Source organism: Zosterops lateralis, assembly GCF_965231275.1.
Source record: "Zosterops lateralis genome assembly, chromosome: 5".
Classification (NCBI taxonomy): domain Eukaryota; kingdom Metazoa; phylum Chordata; class Aves; order Passeriformes; family Zosteropidae; genus Zosterops; species Zosterops lateralis.
In genome coordinates, this window is record NC_139766.1 from 45,465,610 (window position 1) to 45,478,198 (window position 12,589).

General features: G+C 42.2%; 1 protein-coding gene across 11 annotated transcripts in view; it reads right to left on the reverse strand.

Annotated features, from left to right (window-relative positions):
* EPHA5 (EPH receptor A5) overlaps positions 1 to 12,589 on the reverse strand; it is a 221,462-nt gene that overhangs the window by 127,450 nt on the left and 81,423 nt on the right. For 10 of the 11 annotated variants that reach the window (XR_014590209.1, XR_014590210.1, XR_014590212.1 and 7 more), the window contains exon 3: positions 3,947 to 4,102. The exons of the other annotated variant lie outside the window; for it this stretch is intronic. Coding sequence is in view for 3 of the 10 variants with exons in the window: in XM_083862287.1 (XP_083718413.1) it covers positions 3,947 to 4,102 (156 nt within the window). In the remaining 7 variants the exon portion in view is untranslated. The remainder of the gene's footprint in view (positions 1 to 3,946; positions 4,103 to 12,589) is intronic. 11 annotated transcript variants of the gene reach the window in all.

Consider the following 12,589-nt stretch of genomic DNA (forward strand, 5'->3'; position numbering starts at 1 on the left):
TGCACTTGAAGATTTTTTATATGTTTTTTACTGGTTAAATTGCCCTATTTTTCCTTCCACTGGATGAATGCCCTTTTGCTGATGCCAGTACTCTAGGAAAAAATAAAGAACTCAGACACAAGAAACACTTACTGGACAATGCGTCTTTAACGGGGGATAAATTATTACTTTTGTAAAGTCACCAGAGGTTTTTACTTGCTTTGTACAGAAAAGTCAGCTACTCTTCTTGAAGGCTTAAAAACATCAGCTTCAGTGCAAATGCTTTAAAACTCGTGGGCCTTTATAACCTATAAAATTAGTGTTCTCACAGGGCCTCAGAGAAAGGTCTTTAGTAGTCTATAGATATTTAACAAGACCTACTTGAAGAATCCTGAAACTGTACCTGAATAAAACTTGGCTAAACCCCAGATCCCCATGGAGAACAAACCTTCAGAACAGGGGGGACCCTAGATCTGCTAAGGTGATCTGCTTTGATTTCCAAACTCCTGTTGTCAAGGGCAGAGATATTGGTCTATTGACTTTTAAAAAGATATATATAATTTTCGAATTTGCTACTTTATACCCTAAGATTCATCCCTTTTACACCACAGTTTTCTGACAAGAGGCAAATATTTTCTGAAAACAAAGATATTGGTATTCTTCTTGATGGACAGCAAACCTATTGTTTACTGATGCACATATTTTAAAAATATGACCTAAGAGAGAAATTACACTCAAGATAGAAAAATATGTATGTAAAAACTCAAAGTTAACTGTAAACTTTTTGCAACTAGACTATTACAGTAAATACAATAAAGTCTTCATTTTTTCCCATGTGTCATAATACTACAGATATTTCCCCAACATACTCTGAACAACAATAAGGCTACTTTGTAGAGATATGAGGAGGAAAGAAAAGGGTGCAACTGTTTTGGTTTTAGAAATGTTGTGCAAGGAACTGAAGCTAGTTAAGAAGAAATAAAATGCAATTACTTCCTGGAAAATACATAATAATATCAAGAGAAATATCAAATGCCCATCAAGACCAAAATTTTTCCTTTTTTGTCTGAGAGCATAAATTATTTCGGACTGCATCACAGCACTATTAGTTTCAAAATTACCAATCATTGCTTATAAAACATACTCAAGAAACTGGAAAAACTGAACAAAAATGTATTCCTCCCTCGCCCTGTACTTAACTGAAGTGACAATGATATAGCAGCTAGTTTTCTTTAGTGATGGTGGTGGTGGTGGTGGTGGGGAGACTCATGCAGCTTGGAACTGAAAAACACTTGCTTTGAATTAGGAAAATGTGATTTTACAGCTATACTGAGTGGCAAGGGGACTTTGCAGGTGTAGACCCGAAAACAGACATTGATGTATTCTCTAAAATTAACTGCATTTCTTGTTGAAGGAATTCTATAAATATTATTAACTTCTGTGGCAATAAATAATAAAAACATTAAAAACCCCCTTGCAATATTTTCCTACCAGTCATGACTCAAGTCTCTCTCACTTGTGTTTTAGTTCATGATGAGCTGCTGCCTTCCAGATATAACTGGACTGGTTTAAAACACCAGTATCTCTACCTACGCTTTACTGCTCCTGCCAAAATCTTCTACCCCTGTTGCTGAGCTGGCACAGCACACGGGGCCCTCCTCATCATCTTCAGCATAAATACAGCAGTGTTAGGAAAAATTCCTAAGAGAAGATGCATGGGGAAAGTGAGGGTGACAGAAGAACATGGAAAAGGCTCAGATATTCATTCCGCTCTGCTTTGAGGTGGTGGGTGTGAATGCCAGCAGAGGTGCTGCAACGTGTGGCTGTGGCTCTGGGGTTTGCACTGGGAAACAGAAGCTGGGCTCTGCCCTGATTGGTATTAAATTTCTCATCTGCCCCAGAAGGACTTGGTACCCTGCCAAGCCATATCCTAACACAGCTTCAGGCAGCATGTCTGGGCTTTAAACTAGCTTACAGTAAGCTCCCAAAACAAAAGTAAAACCCACCCTGAAAGAAAACCACCCAAACAGTAAAAGCCAACAAACTTAGACAGCCACCACTAATAAATAAGTACGAAACCCCCAAACAAACATAAAAAGAAAATCCCATGGCTTTTGCAGAGTTGGAATTACAGCCTTCACCTAAAGGTTTGAACTGCATTAGAAACCTGGGAGAGTCAGGCTCTTGAACTTCCTTTCTTTTTAACAACAGTTGTTCACTTAACTTGCTTGTGCCTCTCTGAACCCTGCCCATGCTGCTCAGGCCATAGGCATGCGAAAACATCTTCCTCTAGGATGGCAGCTCCTCCCCTGTGCTAATGCACCAGCAGGACAGATTGGATATGTACCCTTCCATTCTGAGAAGGGCAGAGAACAACACCACTGATGGTGGGCAGGAAGCACAGTGGACACCAGTCTGGCATAACTCTCTCTCAGTTGCTGGCTTTGGTTCTGTCTGCACAGAAAAGCCTACCTTATGGGTGTTCCCAGAGCTCAGTGGGTTTCCCAATACCATGCTGGACCACATTTATCTGAGTTTTTTAAGTCAGACCAAGGGGCAAAATGAACATCAAGAAATGCTGGTATCAGGTATTCCATGCTATAACTCACCCTGACTATGGCTCCAAAAGACTCTGACATACCTATTTAATAAACTGGGAAGTGCTTGCATGACTCACCCCCCCAGACCTCTTTGATCTGACAGCACCAGTGACTCCAATGCTGCCTAAGGCTGCCTTCTCCTTCCCTGCAGCACAGCTTCCAACAGCCATGATCCTTTGCCCGGTGAAAATCAAAGGCAGAGTTCAAGGGGACCAATTCTGCTCCAGGTGCCTCCTGTGGGCAAGCAGAGAGCTGCCAAGGGCAATTTTCTTTGAGAGAGTGTGTTTCCAACAAGAACAGACTTTTTCTTTCTCTTTTTGGAGTGCAAACTTGGTAAGCTAGGAAAGATATCGGTATTCACTGTGAAAGGCACAAAAGCTGCTACCATCCCTACATGATGCAAAGTACTTCCCTACAGTATGGAAGTCACCACTGCATCATGGTTCAGTGGCTCTGAGCATGTATGGGGCCATAAACCTACTGCTTCTTCCATTGCTTAAGGTTCTTGGAAGCCCCAACTGCTCCTGCACCAGTAGTTCAACTCCATTTCAGTAATTTTTCAACCACTTCTACACCACAAAAATTACATTTGGAGCATGACAGTCCCAGCCTAGATCTGTGCTATACTCAGCAGAACTAGCTGGGGGCATGGAAATTGTGGCCTTAAGCATTTGAAACAAACTGAACAAGGGACTTTCAAGGTACAGCTAACAGGACGGCTCATGGATGGCAGGGGAAGGGTAAAATTAGTGATTCTGATTACACCAATTCCACCCTGCACTCCCAGTATCCCAAGGGGCTTGTTATACTACTGATCCTCTACACCCAGGGGCTAAGTTCTACATTTTGGAGAAGCAATTTCCATCACAGAGTTTTGAGAACAGTGACCATCTCCAGGAAGATTGAAAAGATAGGGCTCTCTCCTGGCTGGTTGACTGAAAATGAGCTACGAGATGACACCAGGCAGGACTTGGAGATTCTCTCCATGCCTGCTGCTGGCAAGGACCACCCATTGTTTATTCCGCGTGTGTGCCCCACGCTGCTGCCCATGCACTGACACAGGTGTCTGATGCCGTGCTGCTGGCTGAGTCCACCCAGGAGTGCAAGGGGACAGATGGAGCACTTGCTCTTCACAAAAACTCCTCCTGGCTTGGATGCCAGCTTTCAGAGCAAAAAAGCACTGAAAAGTCTCTTCTCGTGTAACCGGAAGGATGGTGGACAAAGACAATGACATTACAAGTGCGTCAAGACTACTTCAGACTCCAGTGCAGAGCCTGAAAAAGCACATTAGTTAGTATCATAATGTCTAGTCACAGTACAGGAACAGCTTGAAAGGATTAAAAACAACCCTATAAGCACATGCTTACTTGTACAGGCCATTGTAGGTGGGTCTGATTCCTTCCTAAAATAGTGTTCTTCACACAGGCAAGATGTGGATGCTTCATCAAGTGTGTAGCTGTGAGGGGGACATTTGCTGCAGGATGGACTGTGGGGTGAAGCTTTGAAGAACCCAGGTCTGCATACTGTGAAAAGAAGAACCACAGGCTAAGCTCTCCCATCATAAAATTAGTCTCTTCACATTTCCTTTAAAAAAACCCCCCATATCTTCAGCTATAAAACAGACAAATAGTCATGAGCTATTTAGTTTGCATATTTTAAAACAGTCTATGCCACTAACAGATAGTGCATACTTAAATATCTGCATGAAAAGAGAATGTGAATTTGTTGATTATTTCTTTCCCCTAGCATCTGCCATTGCTGGGTATTTATTTTCCTTGTTGAATGCATTAGAGGCAATATCATCTGGGCTCTGCTTTAGAAAACATTACTGTGACTTTTTTTTTTTTTCTCTGTTCAGTCTTAGGTAAACAGGTAAAATACATTTCATGTTTTTTAAGATGTTCCGCACCCAGAAATCAATGTCTCAGCAAACAAGTAACAACACAGTGGTGGAGGGGATCTCAAGATGGACATCTTTAAGACATTGTGGTAAGGCTACTTCCCTAGGGTCTTTTCCTGTGATGAATTTTAAAGTGCTCCATGTGACTCACTATTCTGGGTATAGTCTGAACCAAGCATGCTCACCATACATGATACTTCTTCCAGCTCCAATACATATACATGAAAAGGCACAAGGACTTGATCTGAGAGCTACTTTTTTTCTTACAAATCCATGGCTAAGTGTGGCTTGGAATTTTTTTTGTAAGTAGTTTGAAATGAATACAGTAATATCTTGTTTCCATCCTCCTGAAACAAGTGCTTTTGCACCTATGCAAAGCTCTGTGCACTTCACTGAGTGTGCATGTCCACATTCAGCCAGAAGCAGTGACAGCCACAGGTTTGCAAGTGTTTTTTAGGAAAAAACCCAGCTGGCTCTGTATCATACCTTCATATGCAGAATTACAAATGCACTGTTAGCAAAAGGAGGAAATGTTGATTTTCTCTTTGTCTCAAAGAGCAGAGACAGGGAGACATGTTAAAGCAGCTCTAAAGTGCTGTTACCTTTCTTCCTTTGCTTTAAAATATTTCTGCCCAGTATGATATTAATGATGCACAGATCTTCTATCAGACTTGAAGTTACCTGGAAATCCCAAAGCCTTTCCATCTGAATTCAAACTCTCCCAGTTGTAATTAGCTTGCAAAGAAAATGAGTTCACAGCAAAAGCACTAATATTATCCCATCAGGAATGTTCCAGACAATCACAGCGTGTGCTAAAACTCAGCAAGTGATGACAGAATCCATCTTCACTGTAGGTAAAGTATAGTTTTTTACTAGTGATCCCTTTCCTCTGATGGACCAACTAGGACAACTGCTTCTAAAGTTGGCTCTGCTTCCTGTAGTACCAGAGAAACTCCCTTGACATCTTCCCTTTTATGTCAGTAGTTTCTTCACCAAAGGTGAGACACTTGCACATCAATTCCCAACTCCCAGAGTTGAACAGTAAGTCTTTGGTGATGGAGATCACTCATGCATCAAATGTGTGATTCAAGAGCATCCAACAGACCTCCCCCAGCCCCCCCCCCTCTGCAGTCTGGCCCGGACTATGTACATTTCACAGCAGGCACCACACAGCCCTGAAGCAGGTCCCAAGCCCAGCACACGCTGCCAGGTCACTGTCATGGACCTGCAGCCTCTCCCCATGCTGTAGGGGGTGATGATCTCCCTTCTGACCTCCCCAAACCAAGCACCTTTCCACACTATTCCACAGATTCCCCTTCTTCCCACAAGACAGGCAGAGAAGAACTGGTTGAACTGGAGGGATTTGTAGGTTTTAAAAATCCATTTCCCGAAATTGCTCCTCATTCAACTTGTGTTCCATTCCTAGCCACTAGTTGCTCCTCATCCAGCTAGTGTTCCTGGACCTAGGCAGGGTGCAGTTGTGCTGTTTTGTGCTCAGACACCAGGACCAGTAAACAAATGTAGGGCTGAATCTGTTCTTGACGGCTTTTAGCAGACCTACCACAAGCTGCCCTCATGCTTTATAGCACATCCCTCAGTTTCCAGCACATACTTAAATTCTTTTATTTACTTTACAATCACCTTCAAATGCTGCCCTACCTACAGCAAGGACTATTACACAGTCTCTGGAGAGTCTTCTGAGAGAACAGACCACCAAATGCTTCCTCTCTAGACCACAATTTGTATTTCAAAGCCAAATCAAACACCCTTGCACACGCAGACAACAGAGATGGGGAAATGAAAGCATGAAAATGTGCAACACATAAGGACAGCAGCGCACATCTAGTGTGTACTCAATGTAATTAGCCCTCAAAAAAGGACCTGAATTTATCTCATTATGTTCTATCAAGACAGACAGAAAATCATTACAGCACGAGAGTTTACTGTGCTCCTATTTTGTGCAAAGCAGCAAATGCAAAATAAGTCAGTTTTCCTTGACAGAATTTAAACGAGGTGCAGCTTGTTGATGATGGCACGATACGTAACTCAGCTCAAAGGGAACGTGTGGTTTTCATAAATAAATATGGAGCCAAGAGATGCAAAAGGCAAATAACCCATGTTTTAATGAGAGATGTGAAATAGAACTGAACTAGACTAATTTCTGTATAAACTGCAGGCTCTCATGGGTCAGGCAAGTCCCATTTCTATTAAAAAAGTATTAGGAGGAATACTCAAGAGCATTATGCTACACTGAAGATATCAGCATGAGTCCTCAAAACAAACAGGCAGCAGAGCAGCATCCTGTTGGACCAAGGTGAAATATTTCTGTGACAGTTAGAAAGGATTCAGGGATGGGAGATGGGTTATACAAAAAAGGGGAGTACAGAAAACCAAAATAAATGCAAGAAGTGCCACAGTGAATGGTGTTGGCTGAATCCACACACCTGCAGCAGATACTTTGGGGAGGGCAGGGAGATTTGCAGGGTTCCCCCAGCACAGTCTTCCAGGCTCTCATGAGCAGCAGCTCCTGATGGAAACCACACTTGCACCACCATGCTCATGAACAGAAGCAGCTGTAGCTGCATGGGTGTTTCAGGTACAACTTGTATTTACTACAACACTTTCCTCTGTATCCTTTTCTTTGTTTGTTTTGTACACAACACAAAGGAGAGGACAGCCTGTGAGATGGTTCAAGCAGCAGTTGTTTAACAGAGATACTGTGATGAAACAGATGAAAGCTGACCCAGGGGCACCCTACACCTCCACACTGCAGAGCAAGTATCACACCAGGTGGATGAGCATAGTCTTGGCTGAGCTGAAGAGCCAAAAGCAGGAGCTGGTACCCTGTCCATTTTCTGCCAGTGGTTGGCAATGTCTCAGACATTTTTCAAATTTGTTTCAGAGCAGAACAAGGCCAAAACCAACTTACCTTGCATGTGTGTCTTGGGTTTTGGTCTCTTATCTTACCATTCCTTTTCTGACAGTCAATCTTATAATCTCTTCATGAAGTATACATGCCTTTATTTAAAATTACATGGGTGTCTGCTGTTTAATTCCTAATTAAATCTTACTTTAGTCTTCTTATATTTTTATCTCAGTATTTCCAATTCACCAGCTATTGAAAAGATACAGAGAACTAGCACAGCACAGTCATACAGATAATGTACTATCTCTCTTTTAAGAGGGATAGGAAAGCAGGAGAAATAAAATGAGCTTAAGACTCCCCATAATCTGCTGTAAGACAGCTGAAAAGAAATTAAATCAAGTTTGAAGCTGTTGATGAGATCTGTTTCTTTCTTCTTAATATTAAAACTCTTTAACTGATTAACAGTCAGCAATGTGTGAAAATAGTCTTTAAATTAAATTGGTCGCTAAAAAAATATATTATTTTTAGAGACAGCAAATAAGCCATAAACAACCTGCTAGTGTTAGGTACAAGTGGGATGTGTTTCTGTTAGTAGCACATCCATTATTAGCAAATCAATTTCACTCTTTTTATTTTTAATAGCAACCACAAAATGTGGCATGCACAGAGCATTAGCATCTGTGCAGCCTCTTGCTGCACACTTTAAAGGGGCCAGAGAGAGATGGCCATGGTGAAGGATGGCAGAAAGAGCCTCTTGGGATTGCAATGGCATGAGCTGACCCCTCAAACCAACAGCAACTGGATTAGAAACTGTCTTTGTACCTTACAGAGGGGAGCCATGCTGAAAGACACTGGCTCCTGGAAGGAATGTGGGTGGATGGAGGTGGAACCACTGGTCATCTTACAATGAAAACTGGCCTCTGCCAACAACATGCTGAATGTGCTACACCAGTAGTAGAGACAGTGAGTACCAGTGAGGAGACTAAGCAAAAAGAAGGGAGAACAAGCCAGTTACACCAGCCAGCTAGGACTACTTGCCAGATTGTTTTCTGCAAGCTTTAACATCAAATGATTTGTGGCTGTATCCCTGTAACCATCCTTTCCCTCGCTTTGGCTGAAGACTGCAGCCAACAGGCAGGACTCCTCTCCAGCTGCCCCATGCCTTTACTGCACACTGACCCAAGGCAACACATGCTGGAAGCAAGGACCACATCCAAGGCTTTCCATACTCATGTGACCATGTCAGTAAAACCACCCAGCTATCACAGAATCACAGAACCATTGAGTCTGGAAAAGATCTCCAAGATCATTGAGTCCAATCTTTGACTGAACACCACCATGTCAACTAAACCATAGCACCAAGTGCCACATCCAGTCATTTCTTGAACACTCCTAGGGATGGTGACTCCACGACTTCCCTGGGAAGCCTGCTTTAATGCCTGACAACTCTTTCAGTGAAGAAATTCTTCCTGATGTCCAACCTGAATCTTGCCTGGTGCAGCTTGCGGCTATTTCTTCTCATCCTATCACCAGCTGCCAGGGAGATGATTTCCTTCCTAAAGTATATCCAGCCTTCCTGGACCCTTTTGTTATTAAGGACTGTATCTGAACCAGTGTCCAAAATCTGCCCTCTGGAACTCCAAGGCAGGTTTTGTAGACCCCTTTCCTTACCTCACCAAGAACTGAAAACTTTATAATCCCTTGGCCACAATGCCCACAGTGGCCTTCGACCACATCTCCCACCAGTCCTGCTCTCTTCATAAGCAGAAGGTCTAGCAGGGCACTGCCCCTGGTAGGCTCACTAACCAGTTGTGTCAGGAAGTTAATATTCCACACACTCCAGAAAACTCCTAGACAGTCTCCTCTCCACTGTGCTGAGTTTCTAGCAGACATCTAGGAAGTTAAAGTGTCCCACAAGAACAAGGGATAATGTGAAACGTCAGCCAGCTGCTTGTAGAATACTCTATTGGTCTCTATACCAACATTGATATTAGTGGGAATTCCAGTTTTGTCCTTGTAGTGAGAGAAGCTAGGAAATGTGACCCTATAAGCCTTGAAACTCCAGGAGATATAAAAAAAGACCAACTTATTACTTTCTTCACACTCTCTTCATGCTGGGAGGAAAAGCTCACAGTACTTAAGTGCTTAGGATCAGTAATGTGACCTTTTATATGTCCCAGAACATAAAACTCAAACAGGAATTACACTGTCTCCCTTGCAGAGCACCAAATTAGTCTCCACAGTAATCAGAAACCACAGGTATAACTCATAAGGTAGTGCCATTAATCCATAAATAAAGCTAAAGGATTGAATCTAACAAAAATTAATGAGGATAAGGATGCCTACCCTAGATGGAGCACAGGTTATCTGGCTGAACTGAGGTTTCCTCCCCAGCCTAGAAAGCCCCTTTGCTTCTCTTTCCCATCCTTAGTCACATTTAACCTTTCCAGACTGCTAATTTCTTCAGACAGGGGCACACAGCTCAAACTGTCACAGCTTTTAAAAGTAACCACAGTGTAAAACTCTCTACCCCATGGACAGACCCATAGTCCACAATGAGGCAGTTTTCAGCTGAAACACAAGCAGGATATAGAAGGATGTGCGCGCGTGTGTATGTTTTCAGCTCTGTAGCTCATCACCTCTGCTTTCATTAGCACATTCCTCTGGTGCAGGGAATATGCCTTCAGAGTTGAAGGATCTGAGTGAAAACAAGCTACAAACAAATCAACCTCGGTTCTCTGGAGCTGCCATGCCTTGAAGTGTTAGCACTGAGAAGAGGGTGCTGCTGCCTCTTAGATGTGTCCAAAACCTATAAAAGGGTTTAGCGAGGTACAGTCTTTACAATGTGAAATCAATTAAAATGCTGAGAGGCTCCAAGCCTCAGTTTGTGGTCCTGACACGCTCTTTTACTTACAAGAAAAAACAAAACAGAAAACCACAACGGACTGTCTTCGTGTTTCCCAACAAGCATAAACATATGAATGCCAAGCTTTCCTAAAAAGTATTTCAAGAACTACAGCAACCCACCACAGAGCATCCTTCTGCAGAATTAACAAGCAGGCTCACAAGAGCTTAATCCAGCCCTCTCTATAAGCTTTCCTGAACTGCAGGCTGACACTGAAATTGCTGCCAAAGCTACAAAGCTACAGAAAAATGTGTAAAATGCCCTGATTATATCTCTTTTAGGCTTGGTCTCTTCTATCTGCAATAGTGCTATGTTGCTTCCTGTAGCATGCCTTGGGGATTTGAAGGGAATTAAATAAATGCCCACTAATAAAACACTGTAATTCGAAGCTGCTGGTTTGCTTCAATCCAATAGACTCGCCAGCATCTTTCAGGAAGTCCAGCACCCAATGCTGCAGTCCAAGACGTGCTAAAGGTCCTTTTCAATGATGTCCTGGAGCTTGCTGGACAAGTGAGGCATCTACAGGCTCTGCACTTTGGAAAACGAGACTTGGCTCCTAGCTTGGATTTAAAGCAATTCATGTGTCTCAAATGGGTAATATTCTTTTAAGCTTTTTTTCTTTTGTTCTAAGAAAACATTGTCTTTTGATGCTGTCCTGCCCAACCCCACACTAACTCAGGCTGAATTATTTCCACTCGGCATTGAAATCAGCTCTAGCTCTGAATACAAAAACAACCTTTAAAACTATAATATAAATAAATTAGTACTTTCAGTTCCTTCCTCTGAAATACCACTTTTTTCTATTGCATGGCTCACTAAATTGTGACACAACAATTTATGACATAACTGTAGTTGCTAGAAAACTAAGAATTAACTGCCACTAATGACATTAATGTCTTTCTTCTAAATGGTATAAAATTTCATCACATGGCATCACTCTGAAAAATTCATCAAATTCCCAAGTAAACGACATTTTCAAGACATAAAAATACCTAGAACACAACACATTTGAAAATGCTCATGCTTACATTAGTATTTTAATGGGCTATATTTCTGCACATTCTGACTTCACTCTAAAGAAGATTTTAAAGCAATCAATGAGGCAAAACCTGAGTCGAGCTTAAACTCTCAGCAGTGTGATGGAGGAGCATGGAAAGAGATTTATCCTGGCATATATGCAAACCCACACTATCATTTGGATTTGATTTTGCAGAAGGAAAGCAAGCTATGGAAAATAAACGGTCTTAGGAGAAACAGAAGATTTTTCAAAAGCATTTAGCACTGTGCAGGCTTGCTCCCTCAGTGTCAGCTGCAGGGCTAGATGGCTGTGCTTTGGTTTTGTGGGGTCTTCCTTTTTGCCAAACTTTCCTTTCAAAAAAAACCAAACCAAACCAAAACAAACCCTGAAAGGAACTGGTATATTTCTAGAGAAGGTACTTAAGGTGAAGTGCCATTTCCTAGTGAACCCAAAATTTCTGTGATCAGCAGCTGCATGCTCTTGCATGCATGTACAAGGGCTCCTTCAGGTCTCAGCACAGGTAGCACCTGCAGTCTTCCTTGCTCTCTAGATACAAGGGACAGATCCAGGATGATCTCACTGAACCCCAACTATCTGGCTTACAATAAAAAAAGGAAGTCCACATCCTGTTGCTATAGCTTTTCTGCCAATTACATTTATAAATTATGTATCTCCACAAATCTCTATGTCTATAAAAATCTATCCGTGTATCTTCACTTTGTTCTCTGAGGTGTGGGACAAAGATGCACTCAAATTACTCCTAAATTACTGTCTTTGGTTTTTTAATGAAGGCAAACTGAAATCATTTTACTCCCTTAAACAGAGGAAGCCATGATTTACAATGCTGCACCTGAAGGAAAAATACAATTTAAGACACAGAAGGCAGCAGAGACACATTTGTTTCCGCACAGTCGTAAATATAACTTAAGATGCCCGGCTCCACAGATAATCCAAGAGGCACAGGAATCTATTTTTGGGGTTTCTGCACACAAAGACAAGCACCCGGGTTATCCTTTGTTATGTGAATGGCAACTTAAACATTCAGGCTGCATTGTCCTGCTAAGCGAGGGGAGGATTGATGGACAAGCCACAGAACTCCCTCGAGTTTGACAGCAGCATTGACTGAATAGCAATAACAAGCATCGTCTCTAATGGCAGCTGGGGGACAGGATCAAACTTGAAAATGATGCAGCCAAAACCCCCCTGTGTCCATCTGTATACACCTATTACAGACAGTAATGCAAAGATCAGCTGGCAAAATCTCCTGGAAAATAGGGCTCTTCAAAGCTACACGTTTGCTGGCACAATACTTCAATGTAAG